Genomic DNA, 24229 nt, shown 5'->3' with positions numbered 1-24229 from the left:
AGGCCATTCGCCCCTTTGAAGAAGTCTGGGGAGGGAGAAGGTTTTGGAGGAAAGCCAAATGGTTCTGCACACATGCAGTCAGAGCTGCTCGGTGAGCGGCACGATGTTAGGTAGGCCGTGGGCCGTGGAGTCCCGAGGTCCAAGGCGAGAGGGGTGTGGAGGCGCCCGCGACAGTGTGTCAGAGGGAGGTGGTAGTCAACGCTGGGGTTTCCTAGGGCGTGCGTGCAGACAGGGCAGTGTCTGAGGGGGAGGAGGAGGAGTTGGCCGAGGAGTCCGAGCCGCGGCTGGTGGGGAAAACGTGAAGGCCGTGTGCTGCACGAAGGAAAGCCAGGAGGTCCTGTGAGGAAGGCCTGTGTCAACATAGTACCCTGTCAGGTGCTGCCAGGGGATGGAGATGAAGTCTTCATTTGGGTGGGAGTGTGACCTGAATTGTATCCCCTAAAAGGTCTGTTGATGTCCTAACGCCTGTCCCCTCAAATGGGCCCTTTGGTGGAAATAGGCTTGTTGCAGGTGGAATCAGTCGAGGTGAGGCCCTGCCCAGAGTAAGGTGGGCCCCTCGTCCAGTATGGCTGGTGTCTTCCTGATTGGGGGACATTTGGACGCAGACACACACAAAGGGGAGAGATGCGAGACACCAGGGACAAGATGGCGTGTGACGCAGAGGCCTAGCGCAGAGCTATGGTGCTGTGAGCCAAGAACCCTGAGTCCACTTTCTGCAAGAGACGGGCACGGGTCGTCCCCCAGAGGCTCTGGCGGGAGCAAGACCTGCCAATACCTTGATTTCAGACGTCTGGCTACCCGGACTCTGAGAGACAACATTGTTGTCTAAACCATCCAGCCCGTGGGACGTGGTTAGGGCAGCCCTAGGGAGCTGGTGCAGGTGGTTAGAGAAATCGGGACTCCGGCCTCATTGGAGGGGAAATAAAAGCTATGTCAGATCTGAATGTCCATGGGGCTTTGTTAGCCAAGCCAGATTCTGTGATCACAGCTGCTTTATTTTCACATTGATTTCGTCTTCGGCTTTTTTCTTTTAATTGTGGTCAAATACACACCACGGAAAATGTACCTTCCTAACCCCTGTTAGGTGTGCAGTTGGGCAGCACGGAGTACGTTCGCCATGTTGTGCAACCATTGCCAAGATCCATCTGAACTTTCTCAGCTTCCCAAACCGGAACCCTGTGCCCCTTCGACACCGACTCCCTGCTTTTCCCTTCCGCCAGCTCCTGGCAACCACCATTCTACCTTCTGAGTCTTATCTCCTCTTCCAGGCACCTCAGATAGCCACGGTCACGCAGTCTGTGCGCTTTTGCATCTGGATGGTTTCACTCAGCATGTCTCCAAAGTTCACTCATATGGTAGCATGATCAGAACTCCCTGCCTTTTTAAGGCTGCATAATATTCCATCGTGTGTGTGTGTGTGTGTGAGTGTGTATGCGCCATGCTGTGTGTGTCCACGCATCCAGGCGTGGGTGCTTACCTTTCTTGCACCTTGTGGCAATTGCGATGAATGCTGCCCTGAACATGGGGGTACAGACACCTGTCCGAGTCCCTGCTTGCAGCTCCTGTGAGTATATACCCAGATGTGGAGTTGCCAGATTCTTTCTCAAGTTTAGAACATCTTTCCTGGTGGTTTTCTCTTGGCTTCTCCACATTTAGCCGACTCCTGATTGCTGAGCCGGCAGGCACCCTGTGAGCCAGGCTCCCCATCTCCTGAAGGGCCAGAGCAGTCGATGCCGTGTGCAAGGCCCCATGGCCAGGTGGTGGCAAAGCACAGGACCGCCTTCAGACTTCAGGTGTTTCTCACATGTGAGAAGGTGAAGGTTTAATTTGTATGGCTTCAGAGTGTGCACTCTAACCTGGGGGTGGCTACCAGTGGCTGAACTTTGGCTCGACACAGAAAGGGAGTTTCTGGCAGAAGGGCTGTCCGGCAGGGGGCCCACCCGCTGGTGGAACCAGGGAGGTCTTTGGTTCCAGGTGGGCACGAAGGTGTGTGTCTTCTCCCCATGTCTTTATTCCTTACCCCTGCGGTGCTTCCTTCATGTAAAATCCCTCCTGAGCTATTCTTGACACCTGGCTACGTCATTCCCCACCTCCCCCCTCATTGCTGTCATCCTCTGTCACCCCCATTCGTTCACGACTGTGGTAGTGGCTCATAGACATTCCCGTCCCAGGAGAACTCTGTCCTCCCCGAAGGTGCATCCAGTATCCCATCCACTGTCTGATCTCCAAGGACTCTGACCCCCTCTCCATATGTCCGCCTCATCCCGTGGCCGCCTCACTCATTACCTGGAACTAAAGAGGGGACCCCACTCCCTGCCCCCACCTCCTGCCCTCTGAGGTCCTGCCTTTCTGACTCTGTCATTTCCCCAAACAAACCCCCCCCCCAGAGTCCCTACACAATGCCTATATTTCTTTCAAAAGAAACTACTCTGGCTTCCAAGCTTCTCTCTGCCACTGGGCCCTGTGAACCATCCCAGCCTCACTTCTGGGCCCATCCCCACCATCCCTGGGCCCCCGGGACCCTGACTTCCTGTAGCTCTCACCTTTCCTGGCTGTTTCACACGCATCTTCCGTTGATCCCTCCTCCCCTCTAATCTGGCCACCTCCTATTGTATCATTCTGCTCTCAGCTTCCATCTGGAAGTTTCCTCTGGATCTCTAGATGGAGGCTTCTTGCTTTCGGGCTAGGCGGGTCAATGAGAAGTCTCCAGGAATAAGACCATGAGGCCACTGTGTGGACAGTAGACCGCACAGCCTGCCTAAAAGCAGTCAGATCCTAAAAATGGGGTGTTAACCAACAAAACATCGGCTGCACCACACACACCCTCGTGTCAATACTGTGCACTCCCAAGCAGTCTGTGCTTTTCCTGCAGTCACCATGGGACGTGGCAATTACTTGCCTGAAGTCTACTTAATGGATTCTTCATTTCTTTTTATTTAAAATTATCTTTAACATTTATTTATTACAGAACAGGGGGAGGTGGGTAGAGAGAGGGAGACAGAAGATGCAAAGTGGGTTCCGCGCTGTGAGCACAGAGCCTGATGTGCAACTCGAACCCATGAACTGTGCGATCAGGACCCGAGCCAGAATCAAAAGTCAGTCACCTGACTGATCCACCCAGGTGCCCCTGATCCTTTATTTCTAAGACTGCAGGTTCCATGCACGTAGAGACCATGCCCATGTCCCTCGTCGGTGCACTCTGGGACAGCATAGCCCATAATGGGTGCTCAAATCACATGTGTGGAAGGGAGGAGGAGAGTGAGGCGGTTTCTATGTGCTGTTCAGAACCGGAGTTCATTCTCCAGGAGCATTCTGAGTCCAGGGCGAGAGGCTTAGAGGCACTGGGTTTATGTGAACACTTCTCAATTCAGTTCTGATGCCAGACTTCAAACCAGGAGACCCAAATTCCCCCCAAAGAAATGAGTCAGTGTAATCTTTAAGTGTACAACAGTGTAGTGTGTGGTCCTGGTATAATTAATGCTGTACTTTCTTTCTCCCCAGCTGTTTATTCCATGACTCCTTTCCTCTTCCTCCCCCTACTCTCTCCTACTCCCATTTCTTTCCGGTGGCCTCCAGCACCTCTGAGGAAATAGATTTGTGGAAATGAGTGTGCTTTCAGGGGGGACCAGCAGGTGGTGCTGTAGGACCTCCAGGACTGTTTGATAACCGGCCTTTTCTTTTTCTTTCTTTCTGCTTTCTCGCTTTCTTTTTTTTTTTCTTTCTCTCTTTCTTTCAGTGCTCTTTTCTCTTTAAGTTCAAATGTAGGCAAACCATTAGGCAAGATTTTTTCAGAAACAGGAAAGCAGGGTTTTGACTGAAAAAAAAAAAAAAGCAACAGAACACGAAAATAAAATTAATAGAATGGACAAATCTTTATTTCCTTTAAGTGGATTCACAGAAACTTAGTTTAGAAGGGTCCTCTGAGGCTCCCAGACCAGAGGTTTCCAAGCCTTAGCATTATCTAGGGGGGGAGGGGTGGGGGTGTGTGTGAAAATTTAGGATCCTGAGGGCCAGGAATATGGTTTTCATCAGCTTCCCAGGAGATTCAGATACTGTGGCCCAACTTGGGCTCCCATGTGGGTACCCCTCATCTAGACCAGTGTTTTCCAAATTCTGTGTGCATGAAAATCACCTGCAGAACTTGTTGAAATGTTGACTCAGGTTCAGTAGGTCTGACAGGGCCTGCATTTTTCCTTTCTAACAAATTCTCAGGTGATACTGACGTTTCTGGTCTGTGGACCATTCTTTGAGAAGCAAGGATCGGGAGCAAGGGATTGACAAACTATGGCCTAAACGCTCCAGCCAAATCCAGCCCATCAATCACCTGTTTCTGCAAATAGTTTTATTGGAACACAGCCACACCCATTCCTTTACACATTACCTATGTCTGGTTTCACGTATGCAACAGAGGTCATATAGCTCACAAACATTTACTGTCTGGCCCTTTGCCCTCCCCTAATCTAAAATTCTAAAGCCCTCCCAGATGATTCATTGAAAGGGAACTCCCTGCCTCACAGGACAGTTCATTCCATGTTCATACAGATCTTTAGGAAGGTTTTTCCTTGCTTGCTTGTGACTTGGTATTAATTCTGTTGTCAGGAGTCTCTTTCTACTTCCACGCCTAAGTGCTTTGCTTACCATCCTGTCTTCCCTAGGTCTCTCCTGTGTTAGGCCCCTCCTAGAATGCCATGAATCATGAAGCCCACTGCCTTGGGTGTCTTCCCAAGAGCGCAGAATAGAATGGCGTACCACCTCCTTCTCTGTCCTCTGTAAGCTGCTCAAGGACCGCATTGCATTGGCCTTCTGGGTAGACCTTCACTCGTGACTTCCTACATTTGGGATTATCTTTAACGTGGGTTTCTCTCTGGGGCGCCTGGGTGGCTCAGTCGGTTAAGCCTCTGACTCTTGATTTCAGCTTCAGTCATGATCACATGGTTCATGGGATCTAGCCCTGTGCTGGGCTCTGTGCTAACAGCACAGGATTGTCTCTCTTCCTCTCTCTCTGCCCCTCCCCTTGTGCTCTCTCTCTCTCTCTCTCTCTCTGTCTCTCTCTGTCTCTCACATTCTCTCTTTCTCAAAAGAATAAACTGAAAAAAAAAGTGGTCTATTATCTGAAAAACGTGCAAACAAAAGCAGACATCTTTTGTGTCTCTTTTTACATCACTTCCCCAGTGCAATTTGTTCTTGGTTTACCTGCTTCCTACTTTCTGACCATTCCTTCCCATGTCTTCCAGGGTTCTCTTTTTGCCCGACCCTAATGTTAGGATCCCACATCCCTCTCTTATTCTCTTGTCTCCTTCTACACATTCTCCTTGGATGATCTCGGTCACTCTTGGCTTCAACCATCTATATGCTACAAAATCCTCAATTGTAAGGTTGGCTGGAGTTTTTTCTTTTATTTTCAGTTACTTACTCTCCACTAGGATTAGAGTTCTGGGGTGTGAGTAGCTTATGTTCTTAATTTCTCATCTTCTTGGGTCTGCCTCCCACCTCACTCCCCTCTGCTTGGAATCTGTTCCTTCTTGCTTCTTTATTGCAACTAATGGTACTATCACCCACACCCTTGCATAAGCTAGAAATGTAGAATTAGCCTCTGTTCTTCCCTCTTGCATCCCTCACTTCCAGGAGGCACTGAAATGTCCGCCTCTTGCTTTTGATAGCTCTTAAATGTCTTCCCCTCTCCCCACGGCTGCTGCCTCAGTTCAGTGCGTATCACTTCCCGCCTCTCCGTCGCAGCAACCAACTGCCTTGTCTCTCTCCCCTCCAGTGTGTTCCCTTCTCCACGGCTGAAGCAATCTTTCCAAAATAAATTTTCCTCATGCCCCCCACCAGTGGCTTCCCATTGTGTATGATGTGGGAAGGTGAGGGCCTCGTAATTGAGTTCCTGCTTACCCTGCATGTGAGTCTCCTGGGACCACTGTAACAAATTACCACAAACTCAGTAGCTTGGAACAACGGAACTTCATTCTCTCATATTTCTGGAGACCAGGAGTTGGAAATGAAGGCGTCAGCACGGTGGGGTCCTTCTTGGGGGCTCAGAGGGAGAGTTGTGTGCTTCTCTTCTAGTGGCTGGTGGTGGCCAGCCATCTGTGGCGTTCCTTGGCTTGTAGATGCATCACTCCAGTCTCCCCTGGGTGTCTCTGTGTCTTCAAATGGTCTTCTTGGAGGGACATCGGTCACTGGATTGGGTCCCACTCTGATATAGTACAGCCTCATTTTAACTAATGAGATCCGCAAAGTCTCTATTTCCAAACAAGGTCACATTCTGAGTTCCGAGTAGACATGAGTTTGGCAGGGAGGGACCCCATTCAACCCTAGTACATTCTTCCAGCCTCAGCTCTTACTGTGTCCTCACTGTGGGCTCGCTCATTTGCCTTGGTGCCCTCGACGGGTAGGAATTCACTTGGCAGAAAAAGAGACAGAATTCCATGCAGAGGAAGGAGTGTGTCTGAAGGGCCACAAGAAGGTGAAATCTGAGCTGGGTCTTAATATACTTATGGAATTATTTTGGGGGTTTTTGTTGTTGTTGTTGTTATTGCCTCACAGTACTTGAAGACGTAGCTCAGATGTCACCTCTTTTATGAAGCCTTCCCTGAGCTCCCCAAGGACATTTCAAGTTGCTCGGTACTTAGTACCTGTGTATTTAGTGGCCTTCACTTTTATGTTTTGTTTAATCGTTAGCTTGTATTCCCATCTGGCCTATGTGGTCCTGGAGCAGACTCTGTGCATTTTGTCTGTAGGCGCCAAGCTTCCAGCCCAGATGTGGTTTTCCGGAGCGGGAGGTGGTTTGCCTTTTGTTTTTAAAGATTTTATTTCTTTAAGTAATCTCTACACCCAATGTGGGTCTCGAACTCATACCCGAGATCAAGAGTCACGTGCTCCACTGACTGAGCCAGCCGGGTGCCCCCAGCCCAGATGCTTTTGAAAGAAATTACCCATCTGCATTTAATCCCGTAAGAAGCGATCACATACATTTCAGGGGAGGAGATGGTCAGTCCTAACTGGATGCTTCTTCGCCTTAGAGGAGGTCGGGGTGACTCGAATGTGGAAGGAGGCTGTACCAGAGCCTCTCCACACTTCCTTCCATCTGGAGCTTCTGTTGTTCTAACTACAACCCCTTCCAGAAACAACGCAGACTTTTAAGGCACACAGACTGGGCATTGTGCTTCCTTTTGGTTCCGCGTGGTTTCGAGAAGCTTCACTGTCACTGGAAGGGCTCGGTGTTAACATGAACCACATTAACGGACCCGTGGCCTTGAGAGATGCTCGGTGTCTCGGACCTCACTGGGAGCAGACAAAGCTTATGGACAAACCCATTCCCACCCAGCAGATGCGCTCGTAAAGCTTGGCAGTTTTTCCATGTTCCTTATGTGGACAAAAGGATTTTAAAGACTGTAATTTAATGCTGTTTTGGATTCCTGTTTCTGTTGAATCGATTTTAATACCACCTTGTTACAGAGTCACATTTTCCTTTTTGATGAAAACGAAAAAGAGGTTTCACTGTGGAGAAAACCAAGGAGTGGGCCATTCAACTACGTTCCTTACAGAGGTGATCAAGGTACAGGATATTGGAAGAGAAAGCAAACACCCTATATGTAAATACCCTTAAACACTCATTTTTTCCAATTACAATGAGCTATGTTGATCTATTCATTGGTACTAATTCTTGTACCACTTAGGCGTGTTGGGAAAATTGCCACAGATTGTAAACAGGCACTTTTTAACTCAGAAGAACAGTTTGTGGTAAAATTCTATTAGTTCAAATTGCCTAAAAAACAAAAGTGACTTATAAAACTACTCCGCAGTCCCAAATTAAGAGATCGTGTTCCCTCTGTAGTTTCCAAACAAAATGCCAGGTTCTCTTGGTCTTGGGAGCAGCACTGACTCTATATCACACGGTTACATTTCTATCCCATTTTTACCCCCCTTTGGAGTAGGCAAGGATTGAAGGAACAGAGCTTCTCACCGCAGCCAGCTACGAATTATGTAGCCGAAATTCATGGAATCGCAGCCTGTCACGGTTGTCATTCTGTAGCGGCCCTTTGCACATGGGTGAATCATTTTGAGAAACCCCATCCCATGCCCAGTACGGACTAAAGTGCCTGTACTGGTGAAGGGGCTTTGCAGAGTTTCAGAGGCGTTGTGCCGTTGCCGTCTTTCCTGTGGGGCGGGAATTCCGAGCGTGGGCTCCAAGGTGGTGGCAGGGAATCCGGGAACGAGGGTAGGAAGACATGTCACAGCTTTATTTTTTACGCATCTCTTGACTAAAACTTAACCTCAGAAAACATGTACCGTGGAAGCAACGATCCATCATGGTATTTGCGGACTCTGTGATTCTGTCACAGATCTCTTCACCACTTCAGAGTTGGTGGTACAGCACGGGTTAGGTCCTACTTAATGTGTTAATAAGCACACACAAATTTGTTTAATATTCTGATAACTATATCCGTATCACCCATTTCTTCTGTGAACTTTTAGGTGCTACTTTATGTGTTAGTTTTAAATGAAAAGCATGGAAAACATGAAAAACCAGGAAAGACCTGAGAAATTGTCACAGAATCAAGGAGACAAGGGAGGCACGACGCCTCAATGTCACGGATAGACCCCGAACTGGATCTCTGAACAGAAAGAAGACAATAATGGGAACACTGGAGAAATCCAAGTGAAAGTCTGAAATTTGGTCAATGATGGTTTCTTAGTGTTGACAAGTATACCACGGAAATGTAAAGTGGTAACAGCGGGAAAACCAGATGAGTGTTACTTGAGAACGCTCCGTACATCTGATTTTACAGTGAGAGTCATGGTGTTGGGCCAGCTGCCTGCCCCTAGAGATCTGTGGGGTGGGACTTCTGTGTCATCTCAAGGCCATCACTGTCACAACTCTGAGGCAATTGGAGACCAAGCCAAAGATCGGGAGAAATTTTCCAGAGAAATAAAGTAATTTGCAGCGTATTCCAGTGGGAAAGGCATGGCCGTGGGTTCACTTTGTCCTCTGTGGCTAGGAGCTGTTCTGGGCTTCCTCTTCCCCTTTGAGAGTAAAGCCATCAATAAAGGCCTTATCAGAGTCCATGCAAGGACTAAAGATCACGTGCCCACCAGGTGGCCCTTCTGTTGGTTTTAGCTGGTGTGCTGTCATGCATTTTACATGCCAGGCACCACGCTAAACACTTTTCATAAACTATCTAATTTAGTCTTCATAATACCTGTATCACACAACCATTTCATTCCGAGAGTGAGAGGCTCAGTGACCTCAGTACCCAAGAACGCTTAAGCTGGACTAAATCTCAGGTCCGTGCTAACTGCGGTACGTGGTGTTCCTTTATCTTCTCTCAGGGCTAAGCCTTTCCTAAGGCTGGATGGACCTGGTGACTGGGTGCTTTTTGCTTCCTCTGACTCCTGAACCCCTCTGTGTTTGTTTTGCACGTACATCCACATCCAGATGCTCTCCGCGTGTCTGTTGCCCGTCGTGGTTGGCTTGTCTGGACTTGAGATTACTCCACTGTAAAATGAGGGTGTTGGGTGGTCCTCAGGAGTGTCCAGCATGGAAGGCCTGTTCTGCATTCTGTGAATTTTAACGGCTTATTCCAGCTGTTTAATAGGGGTGACTATTGGATCACTGAAGCCACAATTTTTCTAATTCGTATTGGATAAAGTCTGCATTCCTGGGTCATTCTCCCAAATTCTAGAGAGAGGAGAAAGAAAAGAGCTCTAAGATTAGTGACCTCCTAACACCATGGCAATGAAAAACAACCCAAAAACCACCAGAGACCACTGTGACATTTATCCGTTCCCTAATTGGGATTTTACTGAGGGGTTACTCTAAAGGACGTGGGAGTAATTTTATTTTTTTGTTCCCTTCCGTGATTAGGGCGGAGGCACCACGCGTCACTGTGTAGTTGCCAGTTATTTCAAATTGAAGTCTTTTGGAGGGGGAAAAAAAAGGTAGTTACCGCTGTTAAGTAGCTGGGCAGGTGAAGTCAGCCAAAAATGGTTACGAGGTAATGAGCCCTATTTCCGAAATTGACATGCACATTGTCTCAAAGTGAGAAAAGTGAGAGCAGCACTGGTACACTTTGTTTACTTAAGTGGGGCGCCTGTTGAACCCACGATTTGCTCTCTCGTTTTCCAGTTTTTCCCCTACATCCTGCTCCTGGTCGCCATCCTCCTGTACCTGCCCTCCCTGTTCTGGCGTTTTGCAGCAGCTCCTCATCTTTGCTCAGATTTGAAGTTTATCATGGAAGAACTTGACAAAGTATACAACCGCTCCATTAAAGCCGCAAAGAGCGTGTGTGATCAGGACATGAGAGACGGTCCCGGCCCCGTTCCAGGTGTTAATGAGAACACAGGACAAAGGTAACTCAGCCCCCGGCTCGTTTCTCGTCAGGCTTTGGGGTGTGACGTCTCAGCCCTTCTCCTGCCCCTCTGGGCTTACGGTTCGCACTGTACTAGATGGGGGGGGCGGTCATCCACCTACAGACAGGCTGTGGGAGCCTGGAAGGCCCGCCCCCGCAAATCTCACCCCCACCTGCCTGCCTCCGCACCTGTCCTCACATCAGGAGGCTTTCCCTTTTTGCAGGCAATGCCGCCGTCTCGTGGTCTGGAAGGCAGATGTAGGTAGGGTAACAGGTTAAGGCGCTACGTACTTGCTTGCTTTGACCTGCTCCTCAATGGAGAAGCACAGAGGATTATGGGGCTGCTGAGCTTGGAGAACCGGGGTGAGAAAAATGGGCAATGAGTAGGCAGTGCATTGCCTGTTGCACAGTCTTCTGTGGTTCTTGTCATCAACAATGGTGATCATATTTGTAGCTAATATTCCCGATACCACATTGAGCTCTCCTAGTACATTATCTCATTTAACCCTCAGAATGTCATTACAACTAACTGCATTTATTTACTGCCCCCCCCCCCTTTCCCCAGATAAAAACATTCTCCCATAGCTACCAGTGGGAGAGCTGGGACCTGACCCTGGTCTGTCCGTCTGGAGCCTGACCCCCCTTGCCCTAGGAGCCGGCTGCCTCCTGCCCCTCGCCTGTAGGAGGCGCGCATGTTCTGGTTGGGCTGGAAAGTCTTCTTTATTCTGCACACTTGAGAAAATTGTAGGGGTTTTTTTTTGTTTGTTTTTAAAGTAGTACAATCAAACAGTCAACATTTAGCATTTACTGAGTGCCAGGCACTTTAAGGATTTACAATTATAACTCATTTATGAACCAGACCTTTAAAACATTAAGGGGGAGAGCATTTTATTGTTTCTTTTCTTTTCTTTTTTTTAAACAGGATTTTATTCCCTGATACCCCAGCGAAGTTATAGGTAAAGTAGGGAGGGAGGAAAGGTGTTTGAGATTTTTAGTGTGATATTGCTCTGTGTGTACGTCTTTCACATTTGATCTTCGTGAGGGTTGAAGTTTTTATTCTCCCCCCACCCCCTTTAGTTTGTGGGAGATATCTGAGAGCCACTTCAAGTACCCAATTGTGGAGCAGTACTTGAAGACGAAGAAACACTGTAACAATCTGATCGTCAAGTACGTCAGCTGCCGGTTGCTGACCCTCAGCATAATACTGTTAGCGTGCATCTACCTGGGCTATTACTTCAGCCTCTCCTCCCTCTCAGATGAGTTTGTCTGCAGCATCAAGTCGGGGATCCTGAGAAATGACACCACCATCCCCGAGCGGTTTCAGTGCAAGCTCGTCGCCGTCGGCATCTTCCAGCTGCTCAGCTTTATCAACCTCATGGTGTACATCCTGTTGGCTCCCGTGGTTGTCTACACGCTCTGTGTTCCGTCCCGACAGAAGACGGACATTCTCAAAGTGTACGAAATCCTGCCCACTTTCGAAGTCCTGCGCTTCAAGTCTGAAGGGTACAACGACCTGAGTCTCTACAATCTTTTCCTGGAGGAGAACATAAGTGAGCTCAAGTCCTACAAGTGTCTGAAGGTGCTGGAGAACATCAAAAGCAGCAGCCAGGGTGTCGACCCAATGCTTCTCCTCACGAACCTTGGCCTGATCAAGATGGACGTTGTCGACGGCAGAGGACCCGAGACTGTGGACATGATGGCACAGGAGGAGGAGGAGGACCCGACAGCAGAGCTCAAAGGTAGGGTTAGCTCTCAGGGCAGAGGCTGAGGAAGCCCACGGAACACCCAGGCGGCCGGCCTCCACGAACCGTCCCGTCTTTACCCCGGCCCGGCGTCCCTAAACCATTCTCCTGTGGGGTGTTAGGTGAGACCCCTCCCCCACTGGGTGACGGCGGGAGAGAATTGGTGCTGCCTCAGCTCTCCCCAGGAAGGTGTGCCCCCTCCAGACTGTTCTCTCCTCCTTTTCCTCCTCATGCTGTCTCCTGCGCTGCCTCTCGCTCAGGCATTCCTGCTTGCTGTCATGCTCGCTCATGCTTGTCCCGTTCTGCTGCTTCTGTCCCTGCACCTCTGAGCCTCTTGCCTGTTGTTCTCCACCTCCTTTCGAAGAGACTGAAAGTTCACTGATTTAGTTGTGGCGCTGACCTAGCTTCACTGTGCTCTGAAATTTGGCTCAGAAGCAAAAGCCGGTAAGGCAAAGAATGCTGAGATTTCTAGAAGGGAAAGTAATTCCTGCTGTGGCTTCCTGCTGTGTGACTTCTGCCATCAATATTTGTTTTCCATTTTGACAGATTTGAATGCACCCAGTGAAACTAAAGTAAGCAATGGAGGGAAGGATGCTCGGCAGAGGCTTCTGGATTCTTCCTGCTGAAGGTTTTTTCCTTTGAACTTGAGATCTGTGACTTCTGTGAGGTGGGATTTGTAACGGCTGAAGCACTCGGTCGGGTTTCCAGCTGGTTTGCAGCCCGTGCTTCTTGGTAGAGACACTGAGCGTGTCTTACCGAGTCCCTGATGAAAATTACGGTCAACAGAATGGTGTGGAAGGAAGGTTCATGGACTTCTAACGAGAAGCACCATGGAGATAAGTGAACCACAGCAAGTGTTGATGTGTAAGTCCTCATCGAATGGAAAATGGAAAGGCTCATCAAAGAGTCATGGCCCTTGGAGTGCCTCAGAGGGACACCTTTCTGTGGAGATAGTGCAGTGAGACTCAGAGCTACCAGCAAGGACTTTGGGAGGCCTTATTTTTAATTTGTTTTAGGAAAAAATAATAAACATGTCAGGATACAATTTTAATCTGAGTCTCCTCTGTGTTAATAACTGTTGGACAAGAGAAACATCCACCGACCCACAGGCAGTCCTGCTCCTGGTGGTGTCCTAACCTGGGGACGGTGCTGGTGTCTCTTCACACTGCTGCTTGTCACCCTGGCTAACTGACATCGCCGACCGTGGTTTGTCGCACTCTGCTGGGAAGGGCTGCGGGCCCATGCACTGCTCTGATGGGAGACTTGGTGAACGAGATGCGTGCAAAAGATACTTCATTGTGACTTCTGTACCGGAAAAGAATGCCGCTAAAAGGGCCCCGTGGGGAAATCTGCACATGCACAGCAACTCAGTTTTCCAAGGGGTTTTCTGCAGGTAATCCTCTGCTGTCAAAAGAATCGAAACAGGATGTTACTTAAATGAGCGGAACACAGAATGCTTAAAACGAGGGACATTTTGCTTATTACGATCAGGACATATAAATGACCTCTGCCATATGGCGTGCTCGGAGCCAGAACAACTTAGCGGTTTGTTTTATTTACACTGGAGCATATCTTTTAAAAATTCATTTTAATTTAGAAGTGTATGGTATCAAATTTGAGGCCATTTGGGAAGGACGTTCTGGTTTTGATGGAGAATTATAGACTACATGTTAAAAACGGGTATATAACCCACCCAAGCATTATTTCATAAACATTTAAGCCCGATTCAGAATATGTAAAAAAAACTTTTCCCTTTCTAACCATGTAAGTGGGTCCTAACTATGTTTACATTTTATACAAAATTCTCTAAAACCGTATCTGTGGATCTCCCTGTGTTTGTTCTTAGGACGTTAACACATTTCTAAAGTAAGTAATCCTCAGGAACCTAAAGTTTACGTTTGACTCTTAGCGACAGTTGTTTAATATAATTACTGTTTTTTGAAAAACAAGAGTTATATAAGCTGAGAATATTCTGAGAATATTCTAGTCTCTCTCCAGAGTATTCACAGAAGTGGATTTTAGCTGTGCCTCTGTGATGGTTTCTGAGATGGAAAGCTAATAATAAGTATTAAGGATGCAATCAGTGCTTTAAATTATTCTTATTACGTGATATTTATTACCATTGAATTACAGTGTGATTTAGAAATGGTAGTAACCTAAATATCCCATTTCCCCTCCTTTTTATATCACTGTGTGTGTGTGTTCACAGTGCTCCTCACTGGTTTCTTTTTATACTCGGAAAAGATTTCTGAGAGGTAGTTTTCTATCATATACTTCCCCCGCCCCCACAAAAGCTTCATCTTCTCTATAGGCTGCCCCTTATTCGTATTTTGAAGAAGTAAAAGTGGATCCATTATCTTAGGAAAACAGCAGCTCCGTAAGCCCTGGCACACGTAATCCTTTCATCAGGATTGTGGCGTCCTTGACCTCTGTTCCTACCTGCTGAGCTCCAGTGGGGTCTGCGATGTCCCAGGCTAGTCCTGCTAGTCACTGATTGTGTGGCTGTGCTGAATAAGGCACAGCTTTGAGGAGTTCACAGTCTAGTCAAAGGCCGCAAAGGCAGAGGCAGGTACAAAAAAAGAGCAGCCACAATAAAGGCCCTTCCAGAAAACTTCCAGCAGACGCTCTGTGTTCTGGCTGGATGCCATATTGTTTTCCTCTCTGCCGTAGCCTCTGTAGCCGGTGGTTTTAAGAATCTGGTCGCAGTTTTTCCCAGAGCTTCTTTAGCCACAAGTACTCCAGTCTGAAGCTTGGACAAAACGATAAGGTATCGATTTTGAGTAGTAGGAGCTCCACTGGCCTTTTGCACCTGACCTTGCGGGGGAGGGCAAGCCTGTGGCGGACATGGAGTTGCCCGTGAACGACAGTCGTGGAGCTAAGGGGCTGATGTGGATGCCTGGTCATACATTCTGGCTTGGGAAAAAGTGTTATCAAGAAAGGTAACTCGTTCATCTCCTGTGAGTTGCTGGCTTACAGGACTACTTTTGAGGGTCCCATTTTCTGAGGGTAAGAGTCATTTAAAAGGGGACAGACTGATCCTAAATGAGTACCCCAGCGACTTTGTTTCCGGCTCACGTCTTCCTAGTAAAGCACCAGCTGGGCCTCGAACGGATCATTCTGAAAGCAGTATCCAGCCACGTGTTCGCTTTTACCACACGGAAGGCAGAGACTTCCCATCTTAAGACGGGAATGTAGACATTCTTAAGCCTCCAGGAAGTTACAGACCCCTTGCCAGTACTTTTAAAGCTACGAACCCTTTCCTCTGGGATGCACACAACACTAAATACACCTTCAGGGGCCATCGTCGTCCACGAAGCTGTGCTCTTGTGGCTGGAGACCAAGGCGCACGGCACAGAACGGAGGCCCCGTTGCCCACGTGGAAAGCTGCCGCGTGTTTACTTAGTGACATCGTGTCTGCGCACTCTTGAGCGTGCTCTACCTTCTGAGGAATGGATTTCATTTTGTAGAGGCAGGCTGAAAAAGTCAACTAAGAGTGCGTGTGGCTGGCAGTGGCCCGGAGCGACCCCTGTCCGGCTTCTCTAGAGTGCGGGTGAGGGTGAGCACAGCCCTTGTCAAATGCTTTGTCCTCCTTTGTAGCTGTGCTGTGAAAATGTGAGAACTTCCAGCGGTGCGGCAGGGCTTGCTGCACGTCTGTGTTTCGCTCGTAGAAGCTCCCTGTTCACTGAGCATCCTCTCCTATCCAACACTGAGCGGAGGTGGGCTGGGGGCGCTGCCGGCCTCCATCCTGTGACAGGGAGTTCTGCTCCTGGGGGTGGATTGCCGCATGCGTTTTAAACCGTGTTCGTGTTGGTTTATGTTGCTTATTGTCAGTCCCAGTTGACAGAGTATCTACAGTGATGGGAGTTGTTATCTAGTGCTGTATCGCAGGCTCCTAACACAGCGACTGGCTGGAGTGTAACGGACATTGTGTAAATATTTGGTGAACACATGAACACACTTAGGAGAAGTCCTAGTTTGTTGGCAACTGTGTTGATTTAAAAGGCAAACCATCCTCGGCAGGAGACGAGAGGGGAGACTCAGCCTCACGGTGGAGAGAGGAATATTTCTGTAAATGACTAGGTCTCTACATGTAAGTAATGACAGTCCTTGGCTTTTTACTGGGGAGTTGTGACCACTTTCCAAGTTCAGTACAAGTTCAGTGTTGCCTTGGAGTGCTGAAAAAATTTTTTTTTGAAATTGATGTTTTAAAGCCCCTGATCTCCGTTATTTCCCAGAACGACCTCTTGAAAAGGAACGTTGATTGAAATGCGCAATTGCCAGTAATTGGGGGTTCTTCTGAGGGCGTGGAGATGAAGTGGCTCCTTCTGGGCGATCGTTGGCCTTTTGGTCCTGTTTTTCACAAGTGATGTGAAACCTTTAAAAAAGATTGGCAAAGATGATATTGTGTCATTTGTGGAACATAATAGATGTTAATTCGTGATTGCTTTGTTCGGCCTGCTGGAAATGAAATGTATTGTTTCAGCGTTCTCTCTTTAGCTGTAAAAATACTGTGTCACTGAAAGCATGTGTTTGATCCGTGATTGTTCTTCAAGTTCTTGAAAGTGACAAGAGTTTCTAATGCCTTGAGTGCTCTCCCCTGCCCACCAGAGGAGGAAAGTCCTTGTAGAATTCGACAGTGTCACCAGTGTTCCCTACAAAGGATGAAGCCATCAATTGCTGTTTACAAGTCGGAGTTTTTTTAAAGCACCGTAATTACAGCCTAATGGGGTTCTGTAAAGCGGTGCTCTAGGTGTAATTCACATTCTTTTCAACGACCAAACATCTCCAGAACTTTTAAAGAGAGACACGCATGCTCTCTTTGCTGTATCATTTGGTAAGAACGATCACTTTCTGTTCCACAAGGATCAAAGGATGACAGCGTATCATGGTTAGAAAACAGTCCTTAAAAAAAGCACAAGAACCTTGAAACTCTCCAGTTTGGTGGCTATCACTGTTACATTTTTGTATTTCCACATAAGGCGCCTGTCCAAGTTCTGCGTTCTGATCTAGCCGGCCTCCCTTTAGGGAGGGATGAAAGGTGGATCCCTCCCTAAATCAAGGCTGCTGTGTAGGGAAGGGTGAAGCACTGTTTTGGTTCTGCACTGTTATGCCCACCTAAATAAAACTTCTCTCAGCAGTGAAAAATGTGTCTTCCTGCTTCTTGCCTTCTCTTCAAGGAAGACGGGCCCTGAAATGCATGGGGAGGCCCATATTCCTCTCTGCTGGACACATGAGATTCACTAGGTACTCTTCCACAAGCCGGCTGGCAGCAACCGAAGAAGAAAAGTCCTCGATTAAGGGCCCACGGATCCTGCAATTTCCACAGCAGAAATCACACGCACTCTGTTGCCTAGAATCGAGTCCCAGGTCCTGCCCACTAAGGGGGAGGAGATTGTACAGGCGTAACCACGGGGGAGAATCATAGGGCCATCTTGGGAGGTTCTCCTAAATCCCAGCCCCTCTGTCTCTGAGCTTGCTGTACAACCTCGACATCTGTCTGAGGCCTCCCTCCATTCCCAGAGCTATCTTTGAGCCTCTGACCCCTTCTTTCCTGAATTTCTCTTATAGTCTTTCCCTGTCTAAGCATCTTCTACATTCCTCTCAAGACTGTTGAGAATACAACTCCGGTCATGCCAGCCCTCCCCACCTCATCCCCACCATTTTAAATCCCTTGAGAGTCGTCACGGATTTGGGGATAAAGAACAGACTTCTGCTTCTTCAGGCTCATCTCTACCACCGTCCCTCCCGTCTCGGATGCAGCCTCATGTCCTGCTCCTTAAAGGACCCTCTTCTTCCTCAGGCGCTCTTCCCTGTCCCCACCCCCTCGTCCCTTCTGTTCAAAAGTCAGCTCTGTGTCAGTGGGAACGTCAAATGGTGCAGCCACTTTGGAAAACAGTATGTCAGGTCCTCAAAAAATTAAGCATAGAATTACCATCTGATCCAGCCAGCAACCCCACTTCTGGACCTGTAGTAGGTCAGGCTGCCATAACAAAACCCCAGAGGCTGGTGGCTTACACAACTTTCTTATGAGAAGGGACACTCTTTCTGGAGGCTAGACATCCAAGGTGGAGGCTCCAGCCAATTCAGTGTCTGGTGAGAACTCTTCCTGGCTCGCACACAGCTGCCTTCTTGCCACGTCCACACGTGCCTTTCCTTGGTGTACGTGGTGATTGGGGTGGGGCTGGGGTGAGGGTGGGGACATATGTCTCTTTTCCTCTTCTGAGGCTACTAGCCCTATGGTGTTAGGACCCCACCCTTATGAGCTCATAATTATCTCCTCAAGACCTTATCTCCTTATCTCCAAATACAGTAGCATTGGGGGGATAGGGTTTCAACATATGAATGGGTGGGGGCAGGGGCAGAGGGAGAAGAACTGTCCAGTCTGTGCACTAACATGTTAAGGTGACAAAAGGGTCTTTGTCATGTCTGTGTGGAAATTAGGAAACCTTGATTTTTATAACCAAACTAGATCTTGTGACATGCAATTATACCTTTAGAGAGCTGCCTCTAGGCAGGTATATCCTTCCCCTTTTTGCACATGATCCCCTGTGAGCTAACAAGCTTTGGAGTTCTTCAGAGCAATCTGGAAAACTGCCTGCTGGGCTATATAGTCCTCGGTAAGACAGGGAACAAAGCCGTTACTAACCTACTTTGAGGTTGACTTTTTTTTCAGTCAGCAAGTCCAAAGCAGGGTATCTAACTCAGAGAACTGAAATTCGGGTCTTTTTTGAGAGAGAGTGAGAGCACAAACAGTAGAGGGAGTAGGGAGAGAGAATCTTACACAGGCGCCAGATTCAGCACACAGCCCAACTCAGAGCTTGATCTCATGACCCTGAGATGATGATCTGAACCCAAGTCAAGAGACGCTTAACTGACTGAGCCACCAAGGTGCCCCTGAAATTGGGCTCTTGAAGAACTATTTGTACATCTGTGTTACAGCACCATTATTCACAATAGCCAAAATATGGAAGCAACTAAAATGTCCATCGGTGGATGAACCGATAATGGAATCATTTATATACAGACCCTCCTTAAAAAAGGAAGCAATTTCTGATACATGGTGCAACATGGATGAACCTTGAAGACATCATACTCGGTGAAACGAGTCAATCACAAAAAGACAACCTCATAGGATTCTACTTCTATGCATTGCCTAGAGCAGTGAGATTCACAGAAATAGAGTAGAATGGGGTTTTCCAGGGGCTGGGGAGAGGGGACAAGAGAGTGTTGTTTAAAGGCTACAGAGTTCAGTTTTGCAAAATGGAAAGAGTTCCACAGATTGGAGAGTGGTTATACAACAATGGGAATGTACTTATCAATCACTACTGAAATATACACTTAAGAGTGGTTAACGTGTTAAATGTTATGTTACGTGCATTTTACCACAGTAAGAAAAATGCCCCAGCATCCACTGCAGGCAGGCATCCCTCTGTTACCCCCCACTCCTCTTAAACCGCACCGCTCCCCCTGCTGAGCTCAGATCACACATTTTGGCTTAGTGCAAGGCAGGACTGCCTGTCTCCCACTGTTGGAACAGTGCCTTCCTGTCCCTGATTCCTGGCACCTGGCCCACAGCCTAGGAATTTTTCCTACTCTCATATCCCCCATGATGTCTCCTGGGAATGCCCAGTGCAGACAGACGAAAGCATCAAATGAGAAGGGACGCTCCCCTGGCCGATCATTGTTCTCGGCACTGCTCCCTCCAGTTTGCCCAATTCAAGGTGCCCAAGGACAAGGCATCTTCTGTTTCCTTCTCCCACTTCAGTGACTGAGGGCTTCACTGGGGCCTTTCTGAAACACTTTTTTTTTTTTTTGACGTTTACTTTTGAGAGAGAGAGAGACAGAGAGAGAACAAGCAGGGGAGAGACAGAGAGAGAAAAAGAATCCCAAGCAGGCTCTGCACTGTCAGCGCAGAACATGACTTGAGCTGAAACCAGGAGTCGGATGCTTAACTGACTGAGCCACGCAGGAGCCCCTCTAAGGCACTTTTAGAGGAGCTTTCCTGGTTGGTGATTTCACCATCTGCACCCATGCCCATTTATGTCATTTCATTTTCCAGGGGTTCTAACATACTTCGCAGGTAAAATTAAATTTCCTTCCAACCTGTAGCCCATTGACACATACTTGAGGTAAACACAGACTGTAACATTTCTCCAGGAACTCCCTGCTGTCTTAACGTGAATGCTTTGTTGGAGGGAAAAACCACCTTAGCTCCACAATAGCTCTGCCTCCAGTTTCCTGTGAATCTTCTTTAGCATATGAAAATCTCTTTGGAAACTTCCTGTTTGCCTTTACCTCCCCAAGTCCACAGTATATAACCAGCCACTCTTCACAACCCCAGTGCAGCTCTTTCTGCCCATGGGTCCTGTCCCCATGCTTTAATAAAATCACCTCTTTGCACCAAAGACATCTTCAAGAATTCCTTCTTGACCATCAGCTCCAAACCCCACCATCACGCCGAAACCGCATCACAACCACCCCCACCCCCCGGGGATGAGGGCAGGGGGATGGGAGAGAGGTTGGGCTGGAGACTGCCGACTTGAGTCAGCAGCTCTGTGCCCTTCCTGCTAAAACTGAATTACAGTGAACAGCAGAACGGACAATTTGTTGATTCAAATCCCACCCCTTCCCCCTTCAAATAACATCAGTGTCCTAGGTTCCCCTTCTTGAAAATGAGATGAGAAAATGAGAAGGAACACGTAAATGCTCCTTCGTGGTCTAACGACTGCAGACCCCTCAGGGAAAGGAGACGCAAGTCAAATCCAGTGAATGAAAGGACTCTGGCAAGAGTCCTGTTTGATTGTTTCAACGTGGCTTTTCAGATGCGAGGAAGAGGAAAACCAGAGAAACTAAAATGTTGTCAAAAATCATTTCTAAATCCCCAGAACTGTGATTCACATTACCCTCAGGAAGCAGAGTCCCTCAGAACCAGAGCTTCCATGGAAACTTCAGGAATGTAAAAGGGACTGTTCTGATGGTGATTTCAGAGGTAAAGATTTTAACATTCATCTCTTTTGCTCATTTTGAATGTGAAAACTGCTACCAAGGAAGCACTGTTAAGCAGACAGGCCCTGGAGGCTCTTTACCATCTTTTAAAGTACTCTATAATATCACCTCTTGAGATAAGGAAGATCATTTAAGAGAAATTACCCAAAACTACGGCTGCTACAAAAGGGAGCAGAAAAGAGAGTAAGCATTAGAATAAGCATGGGCTAGATAGGCTGTCCAATAGAATATGAGAGCCACATAATTTAGAATTTTCTAGTAGCCACATAAAAAAGTAAAAGGAGGGGCGCCTGGGTGGCGCAGTCGGTTAAGCGTCCGACTTCAGCCAGGTCACGATCTCGCGGTCCGTGAGTTCGAGCCCCACATTGGGCTCTGTGCTGACAGCTCAGAGTCTGGAGCCTGTTTTGGATTCTGTGTCTCCCTCTCTCTCTGTCCCTCCCCTGCTCATGCTCTGTCTCTGTCTCAAAAAAAAAAAAAAAAAAAGTAAAAGGAGACTGGTGAAATTAATGTTAATAATTATTTTAACCCAATACACCAAAAATATAATTTCAGTATATAATCAAGATAAAACATAGCGAGACATACATTTTTTTGTACTAAGTCTTAGAACTACCAGCCATGTATTTTACACTTACAGCATATGTCATGTCAGACTAGCCTCATTTAAAGTGCTCAGTGGTCACACGTGGCCAGTGGCTACCATATTGGACAGGGTAGGTCAAAACAGAATGCTGTGCCCACATCTTTGCTCCTACTCAAAGGCTTGTACTTTAAATTTAATTGTGCCTTTGCCAGTGTCTTTCTTCTGGCCTGGGGTTCTCTCTTCTTGAAGCCTAGCTCCTTTCTGAAAGATTATCTGACCTTCTCAGAAGGGCGCGTGTCCTCTGCTTGAAACTCAACAAGTCAATGAGTACTCACACCACCTGCTTGCGAAGAGTTGTGCATCAGATACCTCCCTCTGAAGCAGCTTTCATCTGGAGTGAGAGTTGGTGGCTGCTTCCCCAACCGCTCTCGCTCTCTCTTGCCTTGTTTTGTTTGTTGCGACTTGTCCTCGTTCTCCTCAAATGAGCCATAGACCTGTTAAATTCAGGCATCTGGTCTCAGTGTCTCCACGGTACGCCTCCCCACGCCAACCTCCGCGTAGCAAATGCCAAGCACAGCTAGAAGAAACGAGATGGGGAAAGCTAAGTCTGTGGGTGAAGAAGTGTTCCGTTCCTCTGAGAGCAAACTGCGGGTGCTCAGGGTCATTCCTTCTCCTTCAACCAAACCTTGATGAACCTGGGCCAAGAGATGTAATAAAAGTGCACAGGAGAGGCCCTCCAAAAATGTCTGCCCACCAGTGAGCTAAGGCATAGACTCTCACCACCCAGGTGGAAAAAAACATACTGCATGCGTTCCCTTGGCAGGATCAGGCACTGAAACTCTGAAGAGAGAACTTCGAAGTCAGCGAGTAGAGAACAACTTGGGACTACAATGGGCTGGCTTATGGCGGCTCCCTTTCCACACCCAAAGCCCTTGGGAGACAGAGAAGCTCACAGTTCTGAGGTCAGAGTGTTGTTGAAAACCAACTCTCATATTTTGCAGCCAAAATGGAACTCCAAGAGAGAATGTGGAATAAAGAGGAGCGTTAGCTCTCTTGCTTTGCTGGGCAAAAGAGGCTGCCGCCCGCTGAGGCCTTTAAAAACTGCAAGCTGGGTGGGCGGAAGGGGCTGGTGGGTTTTATAGGGAAATAACGGGATCTTGCCACTTTCAACAGGAATTGTGTACCTCCTGCCAGCCTCTTTCGTTACATTTTCCAGGTGGTACCGGGTTCCTGAAGCAAAAGGCTAAGAAGGGAGGAGGGGAGTTTTGCAGAAGAGAGGAAAAGATTACTCAGTTGCAGCTTCGTGAAGCATTAGTGCAGCCATATTGATTTTTGTTCGACTCTATGCTTTTAAGCCGTTTCAAGAGAAGTGAATCAAATTTTTACTCTCCTACTAAGAGCTATCTATATGACCTCCAGGAGCTTCAGGTTTCTCTTCTGTAGAATGGGATAATAATATCTCATAGGCTTTCTGAACTTTTATTTGGAAGTACTTATAGACCCACAGGAAACTGTAAAATTAGAACAGAAAGGTCTCCTTTACCCTTCACCCAGCCTTCCCCAATGGTAACATCTTACAAATTATAGTATGATATCAAAACCAGGAAATGGACATTGGTACAATCTACATGCTTTATGCAGATTTCATCAGTTGTACATGCACTCATTTGTGTGTGTGTGTGTGTGGTGTGTGTGTGTGTGCCTAGTTGGTACAATTTCTCACCTGCATAGATCTGTGTGACCACAATCAATCAAGATACAGACTGGTTTTTTAAAGTTTATTTATTTTATTTTGAGAGTGAGTGAGAGACAGCAAGTGCATGCAAACAGGGGAGGGGCAGAGAGAGAAGAGGGAGAGAGAATCCCAAGAAGGTTCCTCAATGTGAGCACAGAGTTGACTCCATCTCACAGACCATGAGATCAAGAGTCAGACACTTAACCAACTGAGCCAGCCAGGCACCCGAGAACTGTTTTATATCTACAAAAGGATTCCATGCTTCTCCTTTATAGTCAGGCCCCCACCCACACTTCCGCAATCCCTAGCAACCACTAATCTATTCTCTACCTCTATAATTTTGTCATTTCTAGAATGCTTATATAAGTAGAATCATACAGAATATAACCCTTGGAAATGGCGCTTTTTTTTTTTCACTCAGCATCATGCCCTGGAGATCCATTCATGTGGCTGCATGTATCAATAGCTCATTCCTTTTTTACTGTTGAAGAGTTTTCCATACAAGCTAGTTTTGAGGATCCCACAGAACAACACAAAGGCAAGTCACGACCACAGTGCTCAGCAAACATTAGGTCTTTCCTGGAAGCTGATTCTGAGCTCTTGCTGAAGATCAACACCAGCCTGGGGCAGTGATTCACCCTGCCCATGAATTTACACTCTCCCTCAGTGCGTTTCCCCATTGTATACAGCCTTGTGGTCAGAGCTCATCTGGTCCACTCCTTCCTTGCAGGGTGGAGGGTAGTACGGCGCAGAGAGAGAGGAGGCCAAGTATGAGACGCCAGGTCATGCATTCAGGGTTCCTTCCACTGTA

General features: G+C 47.6%; 1 protein-coding gene and 1 long non-coding RNA gene across 4 annotated transcripts in view; one reads left to right on the top strand and one right to left on the bottom strand.

Annotated features, from left to right (window-relative positions):
* Positions 1 to 16616, top strand: part of PANX1 (pannexin 1) — a 50383-nt gene extending 33767 nt beyond the window's left edge. Inside the window, exons 3-5 of the mRNA XM_045483612.1 lie at positions 10130 to 10353; positions 11430 to 12091; positions 12641 to 16616. Of these exons, the coding sequence (XP_045339568.1) occupies positions 10130 to 10353; positions 11430 to 12091; positions 12641 to 12720 (966 nt within the window). The 3' untranslated portion in view covers positions 12721 to 16616. The remainder of the gene's footprint in view (positions 1 to 10129; positions 10354 to 11429; positions 12092 to 12640) is intronic.
* Positions 16617 to 17268: 652 nt separating this feature from the next.
* Positions 17269 to 24229, bottom strand: part of LOC123601013 — an 89316-nt gene continuing 82355 nt past the window's right edge. The window contains exons 5-6 of one of the 3 annotated variants that reach the window (XR_006713926.1): positions 22019 to 22260; positions 17269 to 17405 (exon numbers count right to left, since the gene is read on the bottom strand). This is a non-coding gene — a long non-coding RNA (uncharacterized LOC123601013). The remainder of the gene's footprint in view (positions 17406 to 22018; positions 22261 to 24229) is intronic. The other 2 variants (XR_006713925.1, XR_006713924.1) reach the window with 2 other exon arrangements.

The sequence above is a fragment of the Leopardus geoffroyi genome, chromosome D1 (assembly GCF_018350155.1).
Source record: "Leopardus geoffroyi isolate Oge1 chromosome D1, O.geoffroyi_Oge1_pat1.0, whole genome shotgun sequence".
Classification (NCBI taxonomy): Eukaryota; Metazoa; Chordata; class Mammalia; order Carnivora; family Felidae; genus Leopardus; species Leopardus geoffroyi.
This window is presented reverse-complemented; position numbering and strand designations above follow the sequence as displayed.